General features: G+C 44.3%; 1 protein-coding gene across 1 annotated transcript in view; it reads right to left on the reverse strand.

The window, feature by feature from the left end:
- The window catches only part of chrnb1l (cholinergic receptor, nicotinic, beta 1 (muscle) like), a 34,197-nt gene extending 23,510 nt beyond the window's left edge, over positions 1–10,687 (reverse strand). The window contains exon 1 of the mRNA XM_029754859.1: positions 10,578–10,687. Coding sequence (XP_029610719.1) covers positions 10,578–10,687 — 110 coding nt within the window. The remainder of the gene's footprint in view (positions 1–10,577) is intronic.
- Between the last annotated feature and the right edge of the window lie 8,391 nt (positions 10,688–19,078).

The following is a 19,078-nucleotide window of genomic DNA, read 5'->3' on the forward strand; positions in this document are numbered from 1 at the left end:
TGAGGCCGGGTGCTGCAGACTCTTCTAGCGCCCTTGCCAATTAATTGATATATATATGTTGAAGAGGGTGGGGCTTAAGGTGCATCCTTGTCTCACCCCCGGCCCTGTGGAAAGAAATGTGTGTATTTTTTGCCAATTTTAACCGCACACTTGTTTGTGTACATGTATTTTTTAATGTTGTATGTTTTTCCCCCAACACCACTTTCCATCATCCTCATGCCAAACACAGTAAAAAAATACAAATAAAAAATGATCAGGAAAGCATGAGGAGACTTTGCCTTTGTTTTAGTTAGTTTGTTTGTCAATTAGGGTGTGAAGGGTGAATACGAGGTCTGTCGTATGGTAATTTGGTAAAAAGCCAATTTGACATTTGCTCAGGACATTGTTTTCGCTGAGGAAATGTACAAGTCTGCTGTTAATGATAACGCAGAGGATTCTCCCAAGGTTGCTTGTCACAAGTGTCATAGGGTGTAGACCAAAACGCAGCGGGAAAATGTACACTCATCTTCTTTTTATTTGTGAAGAAGGAAAAACACAAACAACGTATACAAAAACAAACGAACTAGGCAGTCTCATCAGGCATACAGCAAAACAAGAAACAATCTCTCACAATTCCCAAAACAAACACACTCCTAAATATAGGACCTTCAATCAGAGGCAACGATAGACAGCTGCCTCAAATTGAAGGCCCCAATCCCCATACCTAAACATAGAAATACAATACCCTAGCACAGACATAGAACTAACAACATAGAACTAACCAAAAAACCCTGGACTAATAAATCAAATACCCCTCTACATGAACACATACTCAAACACACCACATAAAACAAATACCCCCTGCCACATCCTGACCAAACTAATAAGAACAAATAACCCCTTTACTGGTCAGGACGTGACAGTACCCCCCCCCCCAAAGGTGCATACCCCAGATGCAACTGACAAAAAAACCCTACAAAAATAAACCCCTTACTAAAGGGAGGGAAGGGAGGGTGGCTGCCGTCACCGATGGCTGCCGTGCTACACCCCCCCCTCTCCAACCCTCCTACAGTGGAGGTGGCTCAGGCTCAGGCCTTAGTCCCCTACCTGACCAATCCACCCCCACTGAATACCTCTGCCTGAGGACATTCGCTCTAGACCCTGGACTGGACTCTGGAAGCTCCGGACTGTAGGGCGACTCTGGGAGCTCCGGACTGTAGGATGACTCTGGGAGCTCCGGACTGTAGGACGACTCTGGGAGCTCCGGACTGTAGGACGACTCTGGGAGCTCCGGACTGTAGGACGACTCTGGGAACTCCGGACAGTGGGCCGTCTCTCTTGGTTCCGGACAGTGGGCCGTCTCTCTTGGTTCCGGACAGTGGGCCGTCTCTCTTGGTTCCGGACAGTGGGCCTTCTCTCTTGGTTCCGGACAGTCTGGATGAGGCACTGTTGCCGAACACTCTGGACGAGGCACTGTTACCGGACACTCTGGACGAGGCACTGTTACCGGACACTCTGGACGAGGCACTGTTACCGGACACTCTGGACGAGGCACTGTTACCAGACACTCTGGACGAGGCACTGTGGCCGGAAGTTCTGGACAAGGCACTGTTGCCGGAAGTTCTGGACGAGGCACTGTTGCCGGAAGTTCTGGACGAGGCACTGTGACCGGAAGTTCTGGACGAGGCACTGTTGCTGGACACTCTGGACGAGGCACTGTTGGCGGACACTCTGGACGAGGCACTGTTGCCGGACACTCTGGACGAGGCACTGTTGCCGGACACTCTGGACGAGGCACTGTTGCCGGAAGTTCTCGATGAGGCTCTGTTGCCGGAAGTTCTGGACGAGGCACTGTTGCCGGACACTCTGGACGAGGTACTGTCGTCGGAAGCTCGGGACTGGGCTGACGCACTGGAAGCCTGATGCGTGGGGCTGGTACTGGAGGTATCAGACTGGAGACACGCACCTCAAGGCTAGTGCGAGGAGCGGGAACAGGATGTACTGGACTGGGCTGATGCACTGGAAGCCTGGTGCGTGGTGCTGGTACTGGAGGTATCAGACTGGAGACACGCACCTCAAGGCTAGTGCGAGGAGCAGGAAAACGATGTACTGGACTGGGCTGACGCACTGGAAGCCTGGTGCGTGGTGCTGGTACTGGAGGTATCAGACTGGAGACACGCACCTCAAGGCTAGTGCGAGGAGCGGGAACAGGACGTACTGGACTGGGCTGATGCATTGGAAGCCTGGTGCGTGGTGCTGGTACTGGAGGTATCAGATTGGAGACACGCACCTCAGGGCTAGTGCGAGGAGCGAGAACAGGATACACTGGGCCGTGAAGCATTACTGGCGGTCTGGAGCATACAACCCCTACGGCCTGAGTGCTCACTTGAGCATGGCACTTGCAAGGGGCTGGAATCATTTTCACCGGACTGTTCATGCACATAGGCGAGATCGTGCGCACTTCCGCATAGTATGGTGCTCCTCTGATCCTCTGTTCCCCATAATAATCACGGATAGTTGGCTCAGGTCTACTGCCTGCCCTAGCCAAACTACCCGTGTGACCTCTGCCTCTCCTGCTTCCTTATCGGCGCATATATAGCCTCATACTGGCGCCGCTCTGCCTTGGCTGCCTCTATCTCCTCCGGTGGGCGATGGTATTCCCCAGCCTGGTGCCATGGTCCAGCCCCGTCCAGAATTTCCTCCCATGTCCAAAACTCCCGATAGTCCACCTGCTGCTCCTTTCTCTGCGGCTTGGTCCGTTGGAGGTGGGAGGTTCTGTCACAAGTGTCGTAGGGTGTAGACCAAAACGCAGCGGGAAAATGTATACTCATCTTCTTTTTATTTGTGAAGAAGGAAAAACACAAACAACATATACAAAAAACAAACGAACTAGACAGTCTCGTCAGGCATACAGCAAAACAAGAAACAATCTCCCACAATTCCCAAAACAAACACACTCCTAAATATAGGACCTTCAATCAGAGGCAACGATAGACAGCTGCCTCCAATTGAAGGCCCCAATCCCCATATCTAAACATAGAAATACAATACCCTAGCACAGACATAGAACTAACAACATATAACTAACCAAAAAACCCCAGACTAATAAATCAAATACCCCTCTACATGAACACATACTCAAACACACCCTGAACCACATAAAACAAATACCCCCTGCCACATCCTGACCAAACTAATAAGAACAAATAACCCCTTTACTGGTCAGGACATGACATTGCTGCTGACGCATATCTCCCGGTAGTTATTGGGGTCAAATTTGTCTCCACTTTTGTGGATTGGGTTGATCAGTCCTTGGTTCCAAATATTGGGGAAGATGCCAGAGCTGAGAATGATGTTAAAGAGTTTAAGTACAACCAATTGGAATTTGTGGTCTGTATATTTTATCATTTCATTTAGGATACCATCAACCCCACAGGCCTTTTTGGGTTGGAGGGTTTGTATTTTGTCCTGTAGTTCATTCAATGTAATTGGAGAATCCAATGGGTTCCGGTAGTCTTTAATAGTTGATTCTAAGATTTGTATTTGATCATGTAAATGTTTTTGCTGTTTGTTCTTTGTTATAGAGCCAAAAAGATTTGAGAAGTGGTTTATCCATACATTTATACTACTGTACTACTGTCAATATAAACAGTAGTACATTCATACTACTGCACTACTGTCAATATAAACAAAGTGGGTGTGTGTGTGTCTCAAGCAGTCAGTCAGTCAGTCAGTGTCCCACTGTCCCATAATGCCACTGCGTCGGACACCCTGAGTGATTCCCAAAATGGCACCCTATTTTGACTAGAGCCCATACGGAATAGGGTGCCGTTTCATCCCTGTATGGATGGATACCCAGCTGTGTGTGTTGACAATGACACATTTCACCTAGTTCAGTCAGGTGACATTGACCACAGAGGTGAATGAGGAACTGAAAACGTAAACAAACTGCCTATTGCAGGACATAAAGAAGACAGTGCTCACGTCCACTCCTTTACTTGTGTATGCTGGGGTGGTTTCTCCAATGATTCTCATTCATATACAGTACTTTCTCTAAATATGGTGAGTGTGAAAGTGTGTGTGTCTCTGTGTGAGTGTGTCTGAGTGGCATCAGTATGCATGTGTGCGCGTGTTATGTGTGTGTGTGGGCGTATGTAGTGTGTGTTTGTGTGTGTGTATGAGTGTTGGGGTGTCAGTGTGTGAGACCCCAATGTTATAATACTGTTTATGTGCCAAATAAGGTTTGATGAGTACTCTCTCATGTGTCTGTGGGAAGAGTTGGGCCTCTGGGGCTTGAGCTGACAGTTGACTTGGTGATAAAATCTAAAGACTGCATTCCATAGACAAGATGTGGTGGGTGTAACCGAGATAGAGACAGCCTGGAAGAGTAGAACATAATCCCTCATTGACTCAAAATCATCCTGGCATCTGGGAAACTAAGTCGGTGTGGGGTTAAAACAACACCGGGTGCAGATCAAATCAAATCAAATCAAATTTATTTATATAGCCCTTCGCACATCAGCTGAAATCTCAAAGTGCTGTACAGAAACCCAGCCTAAAACCCCAAAGAGCAAGCAATGCATGTGAAAGAAGCACGGTGGCTAGGAAAAACTCCCTAGGAAAAACTCCCTAGAAAGGCAAAAAACCTAGGAAGAAACCTAGAGAGGAACCAGGCTATGAGGGGTGGCCAGTCCTCTTCTGGCTGTGCCGGGTGGATATTATAACAGAACATGGTCAAGATGTTAAAATGTTCATAAATGACCAGCATGGTCAAATAATAATAATCATAGTAGTTGTCGAGGGTGCAACAAGCACGTCCGGTTGAACAGGTCAGGGTTCCATAGCCGCAGGCAGAACAGTTAAAACTGGAGCAGCAGCATGGCCAGGTGGACTGGGGACAGCAAGGAGTCATCATGCCAGGTAGTCCTGAGGCATGGTCCTAGGGCTCAGGTCCTCCGAGAGAAAGAAAGAAAGAGAGAAAGAGAGAATTAGAGAGAGCATATATAAATTCACACAGGACACCGGATAAGACAAGAGAAATACTCCAGATGTAACAGACTGACCCTAGCCCCCCGACACATAAACTACTGCAGCATAAATACTGGAGGCTGAGACAGGAGGGATCAGAAGACACTGTGGCCCCATCCGATGATACCCCCGGACAGGGCCAAACAGGCAGGATATAACCCCACCCACTTTGCCAAAGCACAGCCCCCACACCACTAGAGGGATGTCTACAACCACCAACTTACCGTCCTAAGACAAGGCCGAGTATAGCCCACAAAGATCTCCGCCATGGCACAACCCAAGGGGGGGGGGGGGCGCCAACCCAGACAGGAAGACCACGTCAGTGACTCAACCCACTCAAGTGATGCACCCCTCCCATGGACGGCATGGAAGAACACCAGTAAGCCAGTGACTCAGCCCCTGTAATAGGGTTAGAGGTAGAGAATCCCAGTGGAAAGAGGGGAACCGGCAAGGCAGAGACAGCAAGGGCGGTTCGTTGCTCCAGCCTTTTCGTTCACCTTCACACTCCTGGGCCAGACTATACTTAATCATAGGACCTACTGAAGAGATAAGTCTTCAGTAAAGACTTAAAGGTTGAGACTGAGTCTGCATCTCTCACATGGGTAGGCAGACCATTCCATAAAAACGGAGCTCTATAGGAGAAAGCCCTACCTCCAGCCGTTTGCTTAGAAATTCTAGGGACAATTAGGAGGCCTGCATCTTGTGACCGTAGCGTACGTGTAGGTATGTACGGCAAGACCAAATCGGAAAGATAGGTAGGAGCAAGCCCATGTAATGCTTTGTAGGTTAGCAGTAAAACCTTGAAATCAGCCCTTGCCTTAACAGGAAGCCAGTGTAGGGAGGCTAGCACTGGAGTCCCCCAGGATGAACCTAGAATGGCTTGTGGTGTCCCCCGATTTGCATGGGAGGGGTGGAACCAGCCATGACTAAGCATTTTTAGTGTCAGCTATATAAGAACTTTAAATTGTCTGTTAAGGATAAGCTGGGGTTGTGTGGGGTTTGGGGTTGACGGCTTCATTATTGCAATAATTAATTGATATTAAATAAAGATGCTTGTTTGAAAAAATGACAAATTCCTGTAAGAACAGTACCAGTCAAAAGTTTGGACACACCTACTCATTCAAGGGTTTTCTTTATTTTTAATATTTTCTACAATGTAGAATAATAGTGAAGATATCAAAACTATGAAATAACACATATGTAATAATGTAGTAACCAAAAAAGTGTTAAACAAATCAAAATATATGTTATATTTTAGATTCTTCAAAGTAGCCACCCTTTGCCTTGATGACAGCTTTGCACACTCTTGGCATTCTCTCAACCAGCTTCATGACGAATGCTTTTCCAACAGTTTTGAAGGAGTTCCCACATATGCTGAGCACTTGTTGGCTGCTTTTCCTACACTCCGCGGTCCAACTCATCCCAAACCATCTCGATTGGGTTAACCTGTTACGGCTAGATGTTCTGCTAGCGACAACATCCGGTGAAATTGCAGAGCGTGAAATTCAAATTAAATTATTAGAAATATTTAACTTTCATAAAATCGCTAGTGCAATACACCAAAATAAAGCTTAACTTCTTGTTAACCCAGCCACCGTGTCAGATTTCAAAAAGGCTTTACGGTGAAAGCAAACCATGCGATTAACTGAGGACAGCACCCCACCATACAAACACATGAAAATCGTATTTCAACCAAGCAGGTGCGACACGAAAGTCCGAAATAATCAAGTGCAGTCGCAAAACCATAAATCGCTATGATGAAACTGGCTCTCATGAGGACCGCCACAGGAAAGAAAGACCCAGAGTTACCTCTGCTGCAGAGGATAAGTTCATTAGAGTTACCAGCCATTAGAGTTCTAGTAACAGACACATCTCAAAATCAACTGTTTATAGGAGACTCTGTGAATCAGGCTTTCATGGTTGAATTGCTGCAAAGAAACCACTACTAAAGGACACCAATAAGAAGAAGAGACTTCCTTGGGCAAAGAAACACGAGCAATGGACATTAGACCGGTGGAAATGTATTTAGAATTCAAGGCACACTTAACCAGCATGGCTACCACAGCATTCTGCAGTGATACGCCATCCCTTCTGGTTTGCGCTTAGTGGGACTATCTATTTGTTTTCTACAGGCCAATGACACAAAACACACCTCCAGGCTGTGTAAGGGCTATTTGACCAAGAAGGAGAGTGATGGAGTGCTGCATCAGATGACCTGCCCACCACAATCACCCGACCTCAACCCAAATGAGATGGTTTGGGATGAGTTGGACCGCAGAGTAAAGGAAAAGCAGCCAACAAGTGCTCAGCATATGTGGGAACTCCTTCAAAACTGTTGGAAAAGCATTCGTCATCAAGCTGGTTGAGAGAATGCCAAGAGTGTGCAAAGCTGTCATCAAGGCAAAGGGTGGCTACTTTGAAGAATCTCAGATATTTGTTTAACACTTTTTTGGTTATTACATGATTCCATATGTGTTATTTCATAGTTTTGATGTCTTAACTATTATTCTACGATGTAGAAAATTGTAAAAGTAAAGAAAAATCCTTTAATGAGTAAGTGTGTCCAAACTGTTGACTGGTGCTGTAGCTGTGCAGCAACGCTTCCGATTCAACCTGACAGAGCTTGAGAAAATCTGCAGAGAAGAATGGGAGAAACTCCCCAAATACAGGTGTGTCAAGCTTGTAGAGTCATACCCAAGAAGAATTGAGGCTCTAATTGCTGCCAAAGGTGCTTCAACAAAGTACTGAGTAAAGGGTCTGAATACTTATGTAAATGTGATATTTCAGTCTTGTACTATCAATACATTTGCAAAAAAATCTAAAAACCTGTTTTTGCTTTGTCATTAGAGGGTATTGTGTGTAGATTGATGAAGAAAAAAAACTATTGAGTCAATTTTAGAATAAGGCTATAACGTAACAAAATGTGGAAAAATTCAAGAAGTTTGAATACTTTCTGAATGCACTGTGGGGACGGCATTGTACATACACTTGAAACCGGTGACTGATGTCTTAAACTCCTCTATGTTATCGGATGGATCCCAGAACATATTCCAGTCTGTACTAGCTGTGCTAGCTTAGCATCCACTTCATTGGACCACTTCTGTATTGAGCGCGTTAGTGGTACTTCCTGTTTGAGTTTTTGCTTGTAAGCAGGAAGCAGGAGGATAGAGTTATCGTCTGATTTGTCAAAGGGAGGGTGAAGGAGGGCCTTGTATGCGGAATGCATACTTGAGACTTCCTTAAAATAACATTAGAGATTGTGGACCAGCTGTTGTTAACATAGAGACACACCCCTCCTCCCTTCGTCTTACCCAAGTCTGCCGTCCGGTCTTCACGATGCATAGAAAAAGCAGAGGGATGTACAATATATTATCCATGTCCTCGTTCAGCTATGACTCTGAGCAACATGAAATATTACAGTTTTTCAGGTCCAATTGGTAGGACAGTCTCGAACGGAGCTAATCCGGTTTGTTCTCCAGTGACTGCAATAGAATAAAGGTTAATGGCTGTCTATTTTCACGCCGATGTAGTCTCATCAGGATACCGTCTCACCTGCCTTTCTTTCACCGCCGCATCCTCTTTCGAGTCCTAGGGATTAGAGCCTGGCCGGAGTAAGCAGAACGTCCAGAGGAACCGACTCGTTGAAGTAGAAATGTAAATCGAGGTTAGTGATCACTGTTCTGATGTCCAGAATCTGTTTTAGGCAGGGGTTAGAACCAGAATAATTTTCCAATTGTTTCGTTCTGAACAAAACCATTTCTTTGCGTTCCGTTCCATTGTTCCGACCAGCAAAATAAAGTTATTGACCGGTTCCAACCGGTTTATATCCTTCCTCTCTGAAATACATTTGTTTTTACATATAGCCCACATTAAATTACTTAACCAATCATGCAGTGCAGATAGTAGTTAATAAATACAATGTGAAATGTGATAACTATAGTATCCCTAACTAGCATATAAAAGTGAATCCATCCTTCTCTAATAAAAAATCATGTGAGTAATAACGTCAGTCGGCTGCAGCCATGCTTCGGAGGGGGAGGGGAAGGTAGCCTACATGCACGCACACACACACTGGCAATGATTTTCAGCTGGCAGGCAGACACTGGAAGAACACACACTGGCAATGATTTACAACTGGCAGGCAGAGACTGGAAGAACACAAACTGGCAATGACTTTCAGCTGGCAGGCAGACACTGGAAGAGCACACACTGGCAATGATTTTCAGCTGGCAGACAGACACTGGAAGAACACACACACACACACACACACACACACACACACACAGACACACACACACACAGACACACACACACACACACACACACAGACACACACACACACACACACACACAGACACACACACACACACACACACACACACACACACACACACACACACACACACACACACACACACACACACACACACACACACCTTAGGGAAGCCCAGGCCTGTACAGTAGTGTGCAGTGGTCCCAGATGATCAGTGTCCAGTGTGCGATGTTATTTATAGAGCTGGTCCAGCAGGTGACGAGGCCTATGTGTGTGTTCTCTATTATTACGCACGGCACACGGATCACATTCTGACAACAGATGGAGCCTTTGAATTTAGTTCTTAGATCTTTATTTAAAAAATGAAAGCACAACAAGCTTAACGGACAGGTGTGTGTATGTGAGATAGTGAGAGAGCGAGAAAGAAAGGGAGAGAGAGAATGATGGAGGGAGGCTTGTGTGTGTGTATTTGTGTCTATGTGTGTGTGTGTTTGTGTGTGGCACAGGTTTCTACAGTAATGGAAATTCCTCAGGTTGTTGGTACAGCTGGTGAAAAGAGTGTGCGTGTGTTTGTGTGTGTTTGTGTGTATGGACATGCTATTCCACTCCTGAATACAAGAATAGCCCTCACAGACTAAAATACACAACAGATTACCTGAGGTACATATATATCGGTAGCACGCGATAGCTTTCTAAACACAAATTCTCACACTGGTAATGAAATGCATGCACTTAATTTATATTATGTGATGTTCATGGTCTTTATCTTCTCACACCAAACAAATACATGTCAATAAATACATACAGTAGTAACACTACAACTACAGTCTTGTCTAGGGTTGCCAAATTCCAGTAAACCTTCCCAAAATTCTCAGGTTTTCAAGAGATTCTGTCGGTTGGATGATTGCCGGAATTCCTGCTTTCATCCTGATTCCAGGAGTCTTCCAACCGGGATGTCCTGGAAAACCTGGGAATGTCACACTTCAGCACAGCAGATACAGAAAAGAGACACATTCACAGTACATACATGTAGCTACTCATATACTGTACAGAAGCTGTTATCCAAGGCATCGCTGGAGGTAGGAAAAGTGTGTGGATGAGGATCTAGCTACACATGTCTGTGCTTTGGAGGCTGGAGGCAACTGTCAAGGTAAGCTTCAGTGGATTTGATGAAGTAAGTTGGGTGTCTTTTGAGTGTGTGTTTTCATGTATGTGTTACAGTAAATATATAGATTTACTGGTAAATGTGTAATATGTGTGTGCATGTGTGTGTGTGTCAGTCCCACGTTAGGAGTACTTGAAGGGGTCGCTGGGGGTATGGTTGAAGCTGGCGTCGGCGAAGATACCCAGGGTTCCCACAATGGTGAAGACCACGAAGATCCACGGGAACATGTGATCGACTACCATGGCTACGTACTACCCAGCCCAGCCCATTGGTCTCATTTGTGTCATATACTCACAGCAGCAAAGTCCTTTTCAGCCTGTAGCTGCTCAGCAATGTAGGCGATGGCAGTCTTGAGCTCTGGAGGCAGAGTGAGGTAGTGGCTGGGCCTGTCAATGAACTTCCTCAGGTCAGTACACATGCCCTCTGACTGGTACCTATAGACATACACAGGAAAGGGAGGGAAGGGGTTAAACACACTAATGCCCACTTCCTGAATAAAATGCTAACACCTATGGTACTGATCAAAAATATAAACACAACATGCAACAATTTCAAAGATTTTACTGAGTTACAGTTCATATAAGGAAATCAGTCAATATTTCACCTTTATTTAACAAGGTAGGCCAGTTTACAACTGCGACCTGGCCAAGATAAAGCAAAGCAGTGCGACAAAAACAACAACACAGAGTTACACATGGGATAAACAAATGTACAATCAATAACACAATAGAAAATCTGTATACAGTGTGTGCAAATGAAGTAAGGAGGTAAGGCAATAAATAGGCCATAGTGGCAAAGTAATTACAATTTAGCAATTAACACTGGAGTGATAGATGTATAGATGAGGATGTGCAAGTAGAATACTGGTGTGCAAAAGAGCAGAAAAACAAAAACAAATATTTACATGGGACAAAAACAAACACGTCTTGCTGCTACGCCATCTTGGATTTAAATAAATAAATTAGGCCCTAATCTATGGATTTAACAGGATTGGGAATACAGATATGCATCTGTTGGTCACAGACACCTTAAAAAAGGTAGGGGTGTGGATCAGAAAACCAGTCATTATCTGGTGTAACCACTATTTGCCTCATGCAGCATAACACATCTCCTTCGCATAGAGTCGATCAGGCTGTTGATTGTGGCCTGTTGAATGTTGTCCCAGTCCTCTTCATTGGCTGTGCAAAGTTGCTGGACATTGGCAGGAACTGGAACATGCTGTCGTACTCATCGATCCAGAGCATCCCCAAAAAAGCTCAATGGGTGACATGTTTGGTGATTATGCGAGACATTTTTAGACTCCAGGAATTGTGTACAGATCCTTACGACATGGGGCTGTGCATTATAATACTGAAACATGAGGTGATTGCGGTGGATGAATGGCAGGACAATGGGCCTCAGGATCTCGTAACGGTATCTCTGTGCATTCAAATTGCCATCAATAAAATGCAATTGTGTTCGTTGTCCGTAGCTTATGCCTGCCTGCCCATACCATAACCCCACCATGGGGCACTCTGTTCACAATGCTGGCATCAGCAAACCGCTCTCCCACATGACTGCCATCTGCCCGGTATAGTTGAAACCGGATGTGGAGGTCCTGGTCTTGGGACGTACTGCCAAATTCTCTAAAACGACGTTGAGATATTAACATAAAATTCTCTGGCAACAGCTCTGGTGGACATTCTTGCAGTGTTCAGGCCAATTGCACGCTCCCTCACTCCCTGTGGCATTGTGTTGTGTGACAAAACTGCACATTTTAGAGTGGTCTTTTATTGTCTCCAGTATAAGGTGCACCTGTGTAATGATCATGCTGTTTAAACAGCTTCTTGATATGCTACATCTGTCAGGTGGATGGATTATCTTTGGAAAGGAGAAATGTTCACTAACAGGGATGTAAACAAATTTATGCTCAACATTGTAGAGAAATAAGCTTTTTGTCTGTATGGAACATTTCTGGGATCTTCTATTTCAGCTCATGAAACATGGAACCAACACTTTACATGTTGTGTTTATGTTTTTGTTCAGTATCTGAAAGGACTAGATGGCCATTGCTGTGGTGAAAGAGAGAACCATGCCTGTATCTCTCACGGAACTAGAATGAGATTCTATGATCTTTCTCCCTTTCTCCGCTCTGATAGACATGAGCCTGCAACACTCATTTCTCTAGTGGTGCACTTCATATTTTATTTCCTTGTAAAATCATTGCCACAGGAAGGGGGCTGGAGGTGCTGTAGCACTCCTGATAAATAGAAATGCATTTGACAAAGTTTAAGAATTACTTATTTCTGTTCATAAATAAATGTAATAATTCACCAGGAGTAAGCCTATAATTTAGCCACAGAGGATCAATATCTTATTTGAAAAAAATTGTCTAGCTATGGATTCTGTGTAGCCCAATTACAAGGCATAGCCTACAGTCTGAAACAAACAGCCATTCTGTCAGTGAACAAAAAGCATGCAGCCAAAACAGGCCTTTCGCAATATTTCAAATACAATCGCAGGAAAATACAGGTTGGAAAGCAAATGACTCCTGTTGAAAAGAGAAGACTAATCTGTCTGTAGGCTACCAAAATATTTTATAAACTTCCAAATAGGCCTATTGGGCAATCAGCATTGTTTCACAAAGCATAACAAGTCAAGAGATATCCTTTTGGCAGGAGTGCATCGATCATCGCCAGTGAGTGAGCTGCGCATCATTGGGTGAGTCAGTGAAACTGGAAACCATTTTAGGACAAGAAGTTGCTCATCATATTGTACAATATAAGTCTCCACACACCTAGGCCTATGCTACTGAGTGATTCAAGAAGAAGTTGTTTTTATTGATCTCAGATTAGCAGTTTGTCAGTGCTACAGTGGGGGAAAAAAGTATTTGATCCCCTGCTGATTTTGTACGTTTGCCCACTGATAAAGAAAGGATCAGTCTATAATTTTAATGGTAGGTTTATTTGAACAGTGAGAGACAGAATAACAACAAAAATATAGAGAAAAACTCATGTCAAAAATGTTATAAATTGATTTGCATTTTAATGAGGGAAATAAGTATTTGACCCCCTCTCAATCAGAAAGACTTCTGGCTCCCAGGTGTCTTTTATACAGGTAACGAGCTGCGATTAGGAGCACACTCTTAAAGGGAGTGCTCCTAATCTCAGCTTGTTACCTGTATAAAAGACACCTGTCCACAGAAGCAATCAATCAATCAGATTCCAAACCCTCCACCATGGCCAAGACCAAAGAGCTCTCCAAGGATGTCAGGGACAAGATTGTAGACCTACACAAGGCTGGAATGGGCTACAAGACCATCGCCAAGCAGCTTGGTGAGAAGGTGACAACATTTGGTGCGATTATTTGCAAATGGAAGAAACACAAAAGAACTGTCAATATCCCTCGGCCTGGGGCTCCATGCAAGATCTCACCTCGTGGGGTTGCAATGATCATGAGAACGGTGAGGAATCAGCCCAGAACTACACGGGAAGATCTTGTAAATGATCTCAAGGCAGCTGGGACCATAGTCACCAAGAAAACAATTGGTAACACACTACGCCGTGAAGGACTGAAATCCTGCAGCGCCCGCAAGGTCCCCCTACTCAAGAATACATATACATATACATGCCCGTCTGAAGTTTGCCAATGAACATCTGAATGATTCAGAGGACAACTGGGTGAAAGTGTTGTGGTCAGATGAGACCAAAATGGAGCTCTTTGGCATCAACTCAACTCGGCGTGTTTGGAGGAGGAGGAATGCTGCCTATGACCCCAAGAACACCATCTCCACCGTCAAACATGGAGATGGAAACATTATGCTTTGGGGGTGTTTTTCTGCTAAGGGGACAGGACAACTTCACCGCATCATTTGACAGGGGCCATGTACTGTCAAATCTTGGGTGAGAACCTCCTTCCCTCAGCCAGGGCATTGAAAATGGGTCGTGGATAGGTATTCCAGCATGACAATGACCCAAAACACACGGCCAAGGCAACAAAGGAGTGGCTCAAGAAGAAGCACATTAAGGTCCTGGAGTGGCCTAGCCAGTCTCCAGACCTTAATACCAAAGAAAATCTGTGGAGGGAGCTGAAGGTTCGAGTTGCCAAACATCAGCCTTGAAACCTTAATGACTTGGAGAAGATCTACAAAGAGGAGTGGGACAAAATCCCTCCTGAGATGTGTGCAAACCTGGTGGCCAACTACAAGAAACGTCTGACCTCTGTGATTGCCAACAAGGGTTTTGCCACCATGTACTAAGTCATGTTTTGCGGAGGGGTCAAATACTTATTTCCCTCATTAAAATGCAAATCATTTTATAACATTTTTGACATGCGTTTTTCTGGATTTTTTTGTTGTTATTCTGTCTCACTGTTCAAATAAACCTACGATTAAAATTATAGACTGATCATTTCTTTGTAAGTGGGCAAACGTCCAAAATCAGCAGGGGATCAAATACTTTTTCCCCCACTGTATGTAGCCTGTAATTTCATCATTTGTACGGTACTAAAAGAGATTCTGCAAAAGTCTCTAGTCATGCAAAGGATGTAGAATTGCATGAAATGCCTTTGGAAAAGGCAACAAAAAAAATCTGACCACATGGATACCAAGAAATTCCCCTTGTGAAAATTCCCCAAAATCTTCCAAGCTAGCAATGAGGAATCGGCCCAGAAGAGGCCCTCTTCCGGGGGGGCGGAACTGATTGAATCGGCCAGGAATCGGGTGTTGGACTCGGCCCGGAATCAAAATGAATGACTGCCCAGAATCAGCTCAAGTACATTGGGCTGTTTCCGTCAACCGGAACTCAGCCGACTTTGCCGGCATCTAACAAGAATCCCCCAGAAGTGGCCCGATGCAAATTTAAATAAATGTATGCTGGCTGCGACACAGAAGGGTATCGAACCAGTGTCTGTAGCAATGCAGCTTGCACTGAAATGCAGTGTCATAGGCCACTGTGCCACTCAGGAGGCCCCATCCACAAAGTTTTTTAAGTATCAAAATACTAAAATACTACTTAAACAGGAAAGACTCTTAAATAATTGAATTGAAATGTTAATTTTATTTTTTGATCACAGAAACAATGAGAAAATATTTGTAAAAATAAATAAACAATGAAATGTTAATTATGTAAAGAAACCTGTGTAATCATCTGCCAGAGAGTAGCCTCATTCGGCCCGAGTCCCAAGTAATACATTTGGGCCAGATAACTCACACCGGAACTGGCCCGAGCCCCTAGTAATACATTTGGGCCAGATAACTCACACCGGAACTGGCCCGAGCTCAATCCCCGAATCCTAGCCATATGTAATACTGCCGAAGGTGGGCCAGACTCGGGCCACATCACGTCGGCCGAGTCTGACTCTCAGCCGAGTCCCCCGACTCTCAACCGGAATCTGCCCAGATCCACTGTGCTAGCTGGGATCTGCATGTGCCTCTACTCTACTGCTCTATTCCACTATGCAAATGCTATGATATGCATCCAATGCTTTATTATAAAGTTATATTTTTCAAGCCTCAGAGCCCCCCAGGTCACCCCCCTCCCCGCGCTTACTTTTTCTTCCGGCACCTCCCGATTTACAAATTAAGCACTTCCTAACATCTATTCTTTCGGAAACACACCTCTCTTGCTGTAGGCCTATGGAGACTGGAACCTGTTAGTGTTGCAGTTCTCAATAGCTACCACCAGGGGTAAGCATGGTACTGTGTCTTCAGCCTGGCTACAGTGTGGTCATACAGCATCACAAAGGTAAGCAGGCAGGTCTTCTATCCCTCTCTGTAGTCTCTCTACTTGGTATTCCGGGCAGAACCTGGCTTATGTAGCGGGGTGTGTGTGTGTGCATGTGTGTGTGAGAGAGTTTATGTATGTATGTGTGTGTGTGTGTTCATGTCTTCGGGGCATGCGGGGCGAGTGAAGCGCCCCTGACCTCTGCAGCAAACAACAGCTCCTCTCCTTCCAGTAGAGGGTCAGTAAATAACATCAGTGCTGTTTTACACGGAGAGAGAGGGATGCTGAGGCATGGTTCTGGGATGAACTACCTGCTTTAGGGGTATGATAATAGACTGAAATAATGGGGAGGGACTAGAGAATGTGTGTGTTGGTAGGAGGAGGGTGCATTGGGTGTGTGTGGGTGTCCCACATGAAAAAATACTATAGTATACTTGAGCAATAAGGCACGTGGGGTGTGGTATATGACCAATATACCACGGAGAAGGGCTGTTCTTATGCACGACGCAACACAGAGTGCCTGGACACAGCCCGTAGCCGTGGTATATTGGCCATATATCACAAACCCCCGAGGTGTATTTTTTGCTATTATGAACTGGTTACCAACGTAATTAGAGCAGTAAAAAGACATGTGGTATACGGTCTGATATACCACGTCTGTCAACCAATCAGCATTCAGGGCTCGAACCACAGAGTTTATAATATGGTATAAATATTATAGCATTCTTGCAGACTTTACTGTAGTATTCACTGCACTGTTTTTGCCGACATGACTGTAGTATACTGTAGTATTTACAGATAAATACTGTAGTAAAAAACTGTAGTATATACTATAGTAATTACTGTAGTGTTTTTGCTGGTTGTAGTATTTACTATAGTGTTTTTGTTTTATTATCTTTGACATACCAGTGGGGGCTTTCTCTTTGAGGATACCAACTGGACAAAATACTCAAAGAGCAATTTCCCATGACCTGTAGGTAGGTAGGTACAGTTGAAGTCGGACGTTTACATACACTTAGGTTGGAGTCATTAAAACTCGTTTTTCAACCACTCCACAAATTTCTTGTTAACAAACTATAGTTTTGGCAAGTCGGTTAGGACATCTACTTTGTGCATGACACAAGTAATTTTTCCAACAATTGTTTACAGACAGATTATTTCACTTATAATTCACTGTATCACAATTCCAGTGGGTCAGAAGTTTACATACACTAAGTTGACGGTGCCTTTAAACAGCTTGGAAAATTCCAGAAAATTATGTCATGGCTTTAGAAGCATTTGATAGGCTAATTGACATCATTTGAGTCAATTGGAGGTGTACCTGTGGATGTATTTCAAGGCCTACCTTCAAACTCAGTGCCTCTTTGCTTGACATCATGGGAAAATCTAAAGAAATCAGCCAAGACCTCAGAAAAAAAATTGTAGACCTTCACAAGTCTGGTTCATCCTTGGGAGCAATTTCCAAACACCTGAAGGTACCACATTCATCTGTACAAACAATAGTACGCAAGTATAAACACCATGGGACCACGCAGCCATCATACTGCTCAGGAAGGAGACATGTTCTATCTCCTAGAGATGAACGTACCTTGGTGCGAAAAGTGCAAATCAATCCCAGAACAACAGCAAAAACCTTGTGAAGATGCTGGAGAAAACAGGTACAAAAGTATCTATATCCACAGTAAAACGAGTCCTATGTCGACATAGCCTGAAAGGCCGCTCAGCAAGGAAGAAATCTCTGCTCCAAAACCACATAAAAAACAGACTACGGTTTGCAACTGCACATGGGGACAAAGATCGTATTGTTTGGAGAAATGTCCTCTGGTCTGATGAAACAAAAAAATAACTGCTTGGCTATAATGACCATCGTTATGTTTGGAGGAAAAAGGGGGATGCTTGCAAGCCGAAGAACACCATCCCAACTGTGAAGCACGGAGGTGGCAGCATCATGTTTTGGGGGTGCTTTGCTGCAGGAGGGACTGGTGCACTTCACAAAATAGATGGCATCATGAGGCAGGAAATTATGTGGATGTATTGAAGCAACAGCTCAAGACATCAGTCAGGAAGTTAAAGCTTGGTCGCAAATGGGTCTTCCAAATGGACAATGACCCCAAGCATACTTCCAAAGTTGTGGCAAAACGGCTTAAGGACAACAAAGTCAAGGTATTGGAGTGGCCATCACAAAGCCCTGATCTCAATCCCATAGAACATTTGTGGGCAGATCTGAAAAAGCGTGTGCGAGCAAGGAGGCCTACAAACCTGACTCAGTTACACCAGCTCTGTCAGGAGGAATGGGCCAAAATTCACCCAACTTATTGTGGGAAGCTTGTGGAAGACTACCCGAAACGTTTGACCCAAGTTAAACAATTTAAAGGCAATGCTACCAAATGCTAATTGAGTGTATGTAAACTTCTGACCCACTGGGAATGTGATGAAAGATATAAAAGATGAAATAAATCATTCTCTCTACTATTATTCTGATATTTCACATTGTTAAAATAAAGTGGTGATCCTAACTGACCTAAGACAGGGAATTTTTACTAGCATTAAATGTCAGGAATTGTGAAAAACTGAGTTTAAATGTATTTGGCTTAGATGTATGTAAACTTCCGACTTAAACTGTAGGTAAGTAAGTAAGTAAGTAGGTAGGTAGGTAGGTAGGTAGGTAGGTAGAACTGCAGTCTGAACAGATAGTAGTAACCTGTAGAGATCACAATATATGGTCTATACTTGGCATGTAGGTTTCTCACTTAGGGGTGGCACAAATTTCAATATGGGGAGGGAAATGGGCAGGGTATATGCACATTAAATACTGTAGTATATACTATAGTAATTACTGTGGTGTATTTGCGCACTGTAGTGTTTTTGCAGACGTTACTGTAGTATTTACTGTGGTTTTCTAAAGTATACTACACAATTCTATGATAATAC

The sequence above is a fragment of the Salmo trutta genome, chromosome 5 (genome assembly GCF_901001165.1).
Source record: "Salmo trutta chromosome 5, fSalTru1.1, whole genome shotgun sequence".
Classification (NCBI taxonomy): Eukaryota; Metazoa; Chordata; class Actinopteri; order Salmoniformes; family Salmonidae; genus Salmo; species Salmo trutta.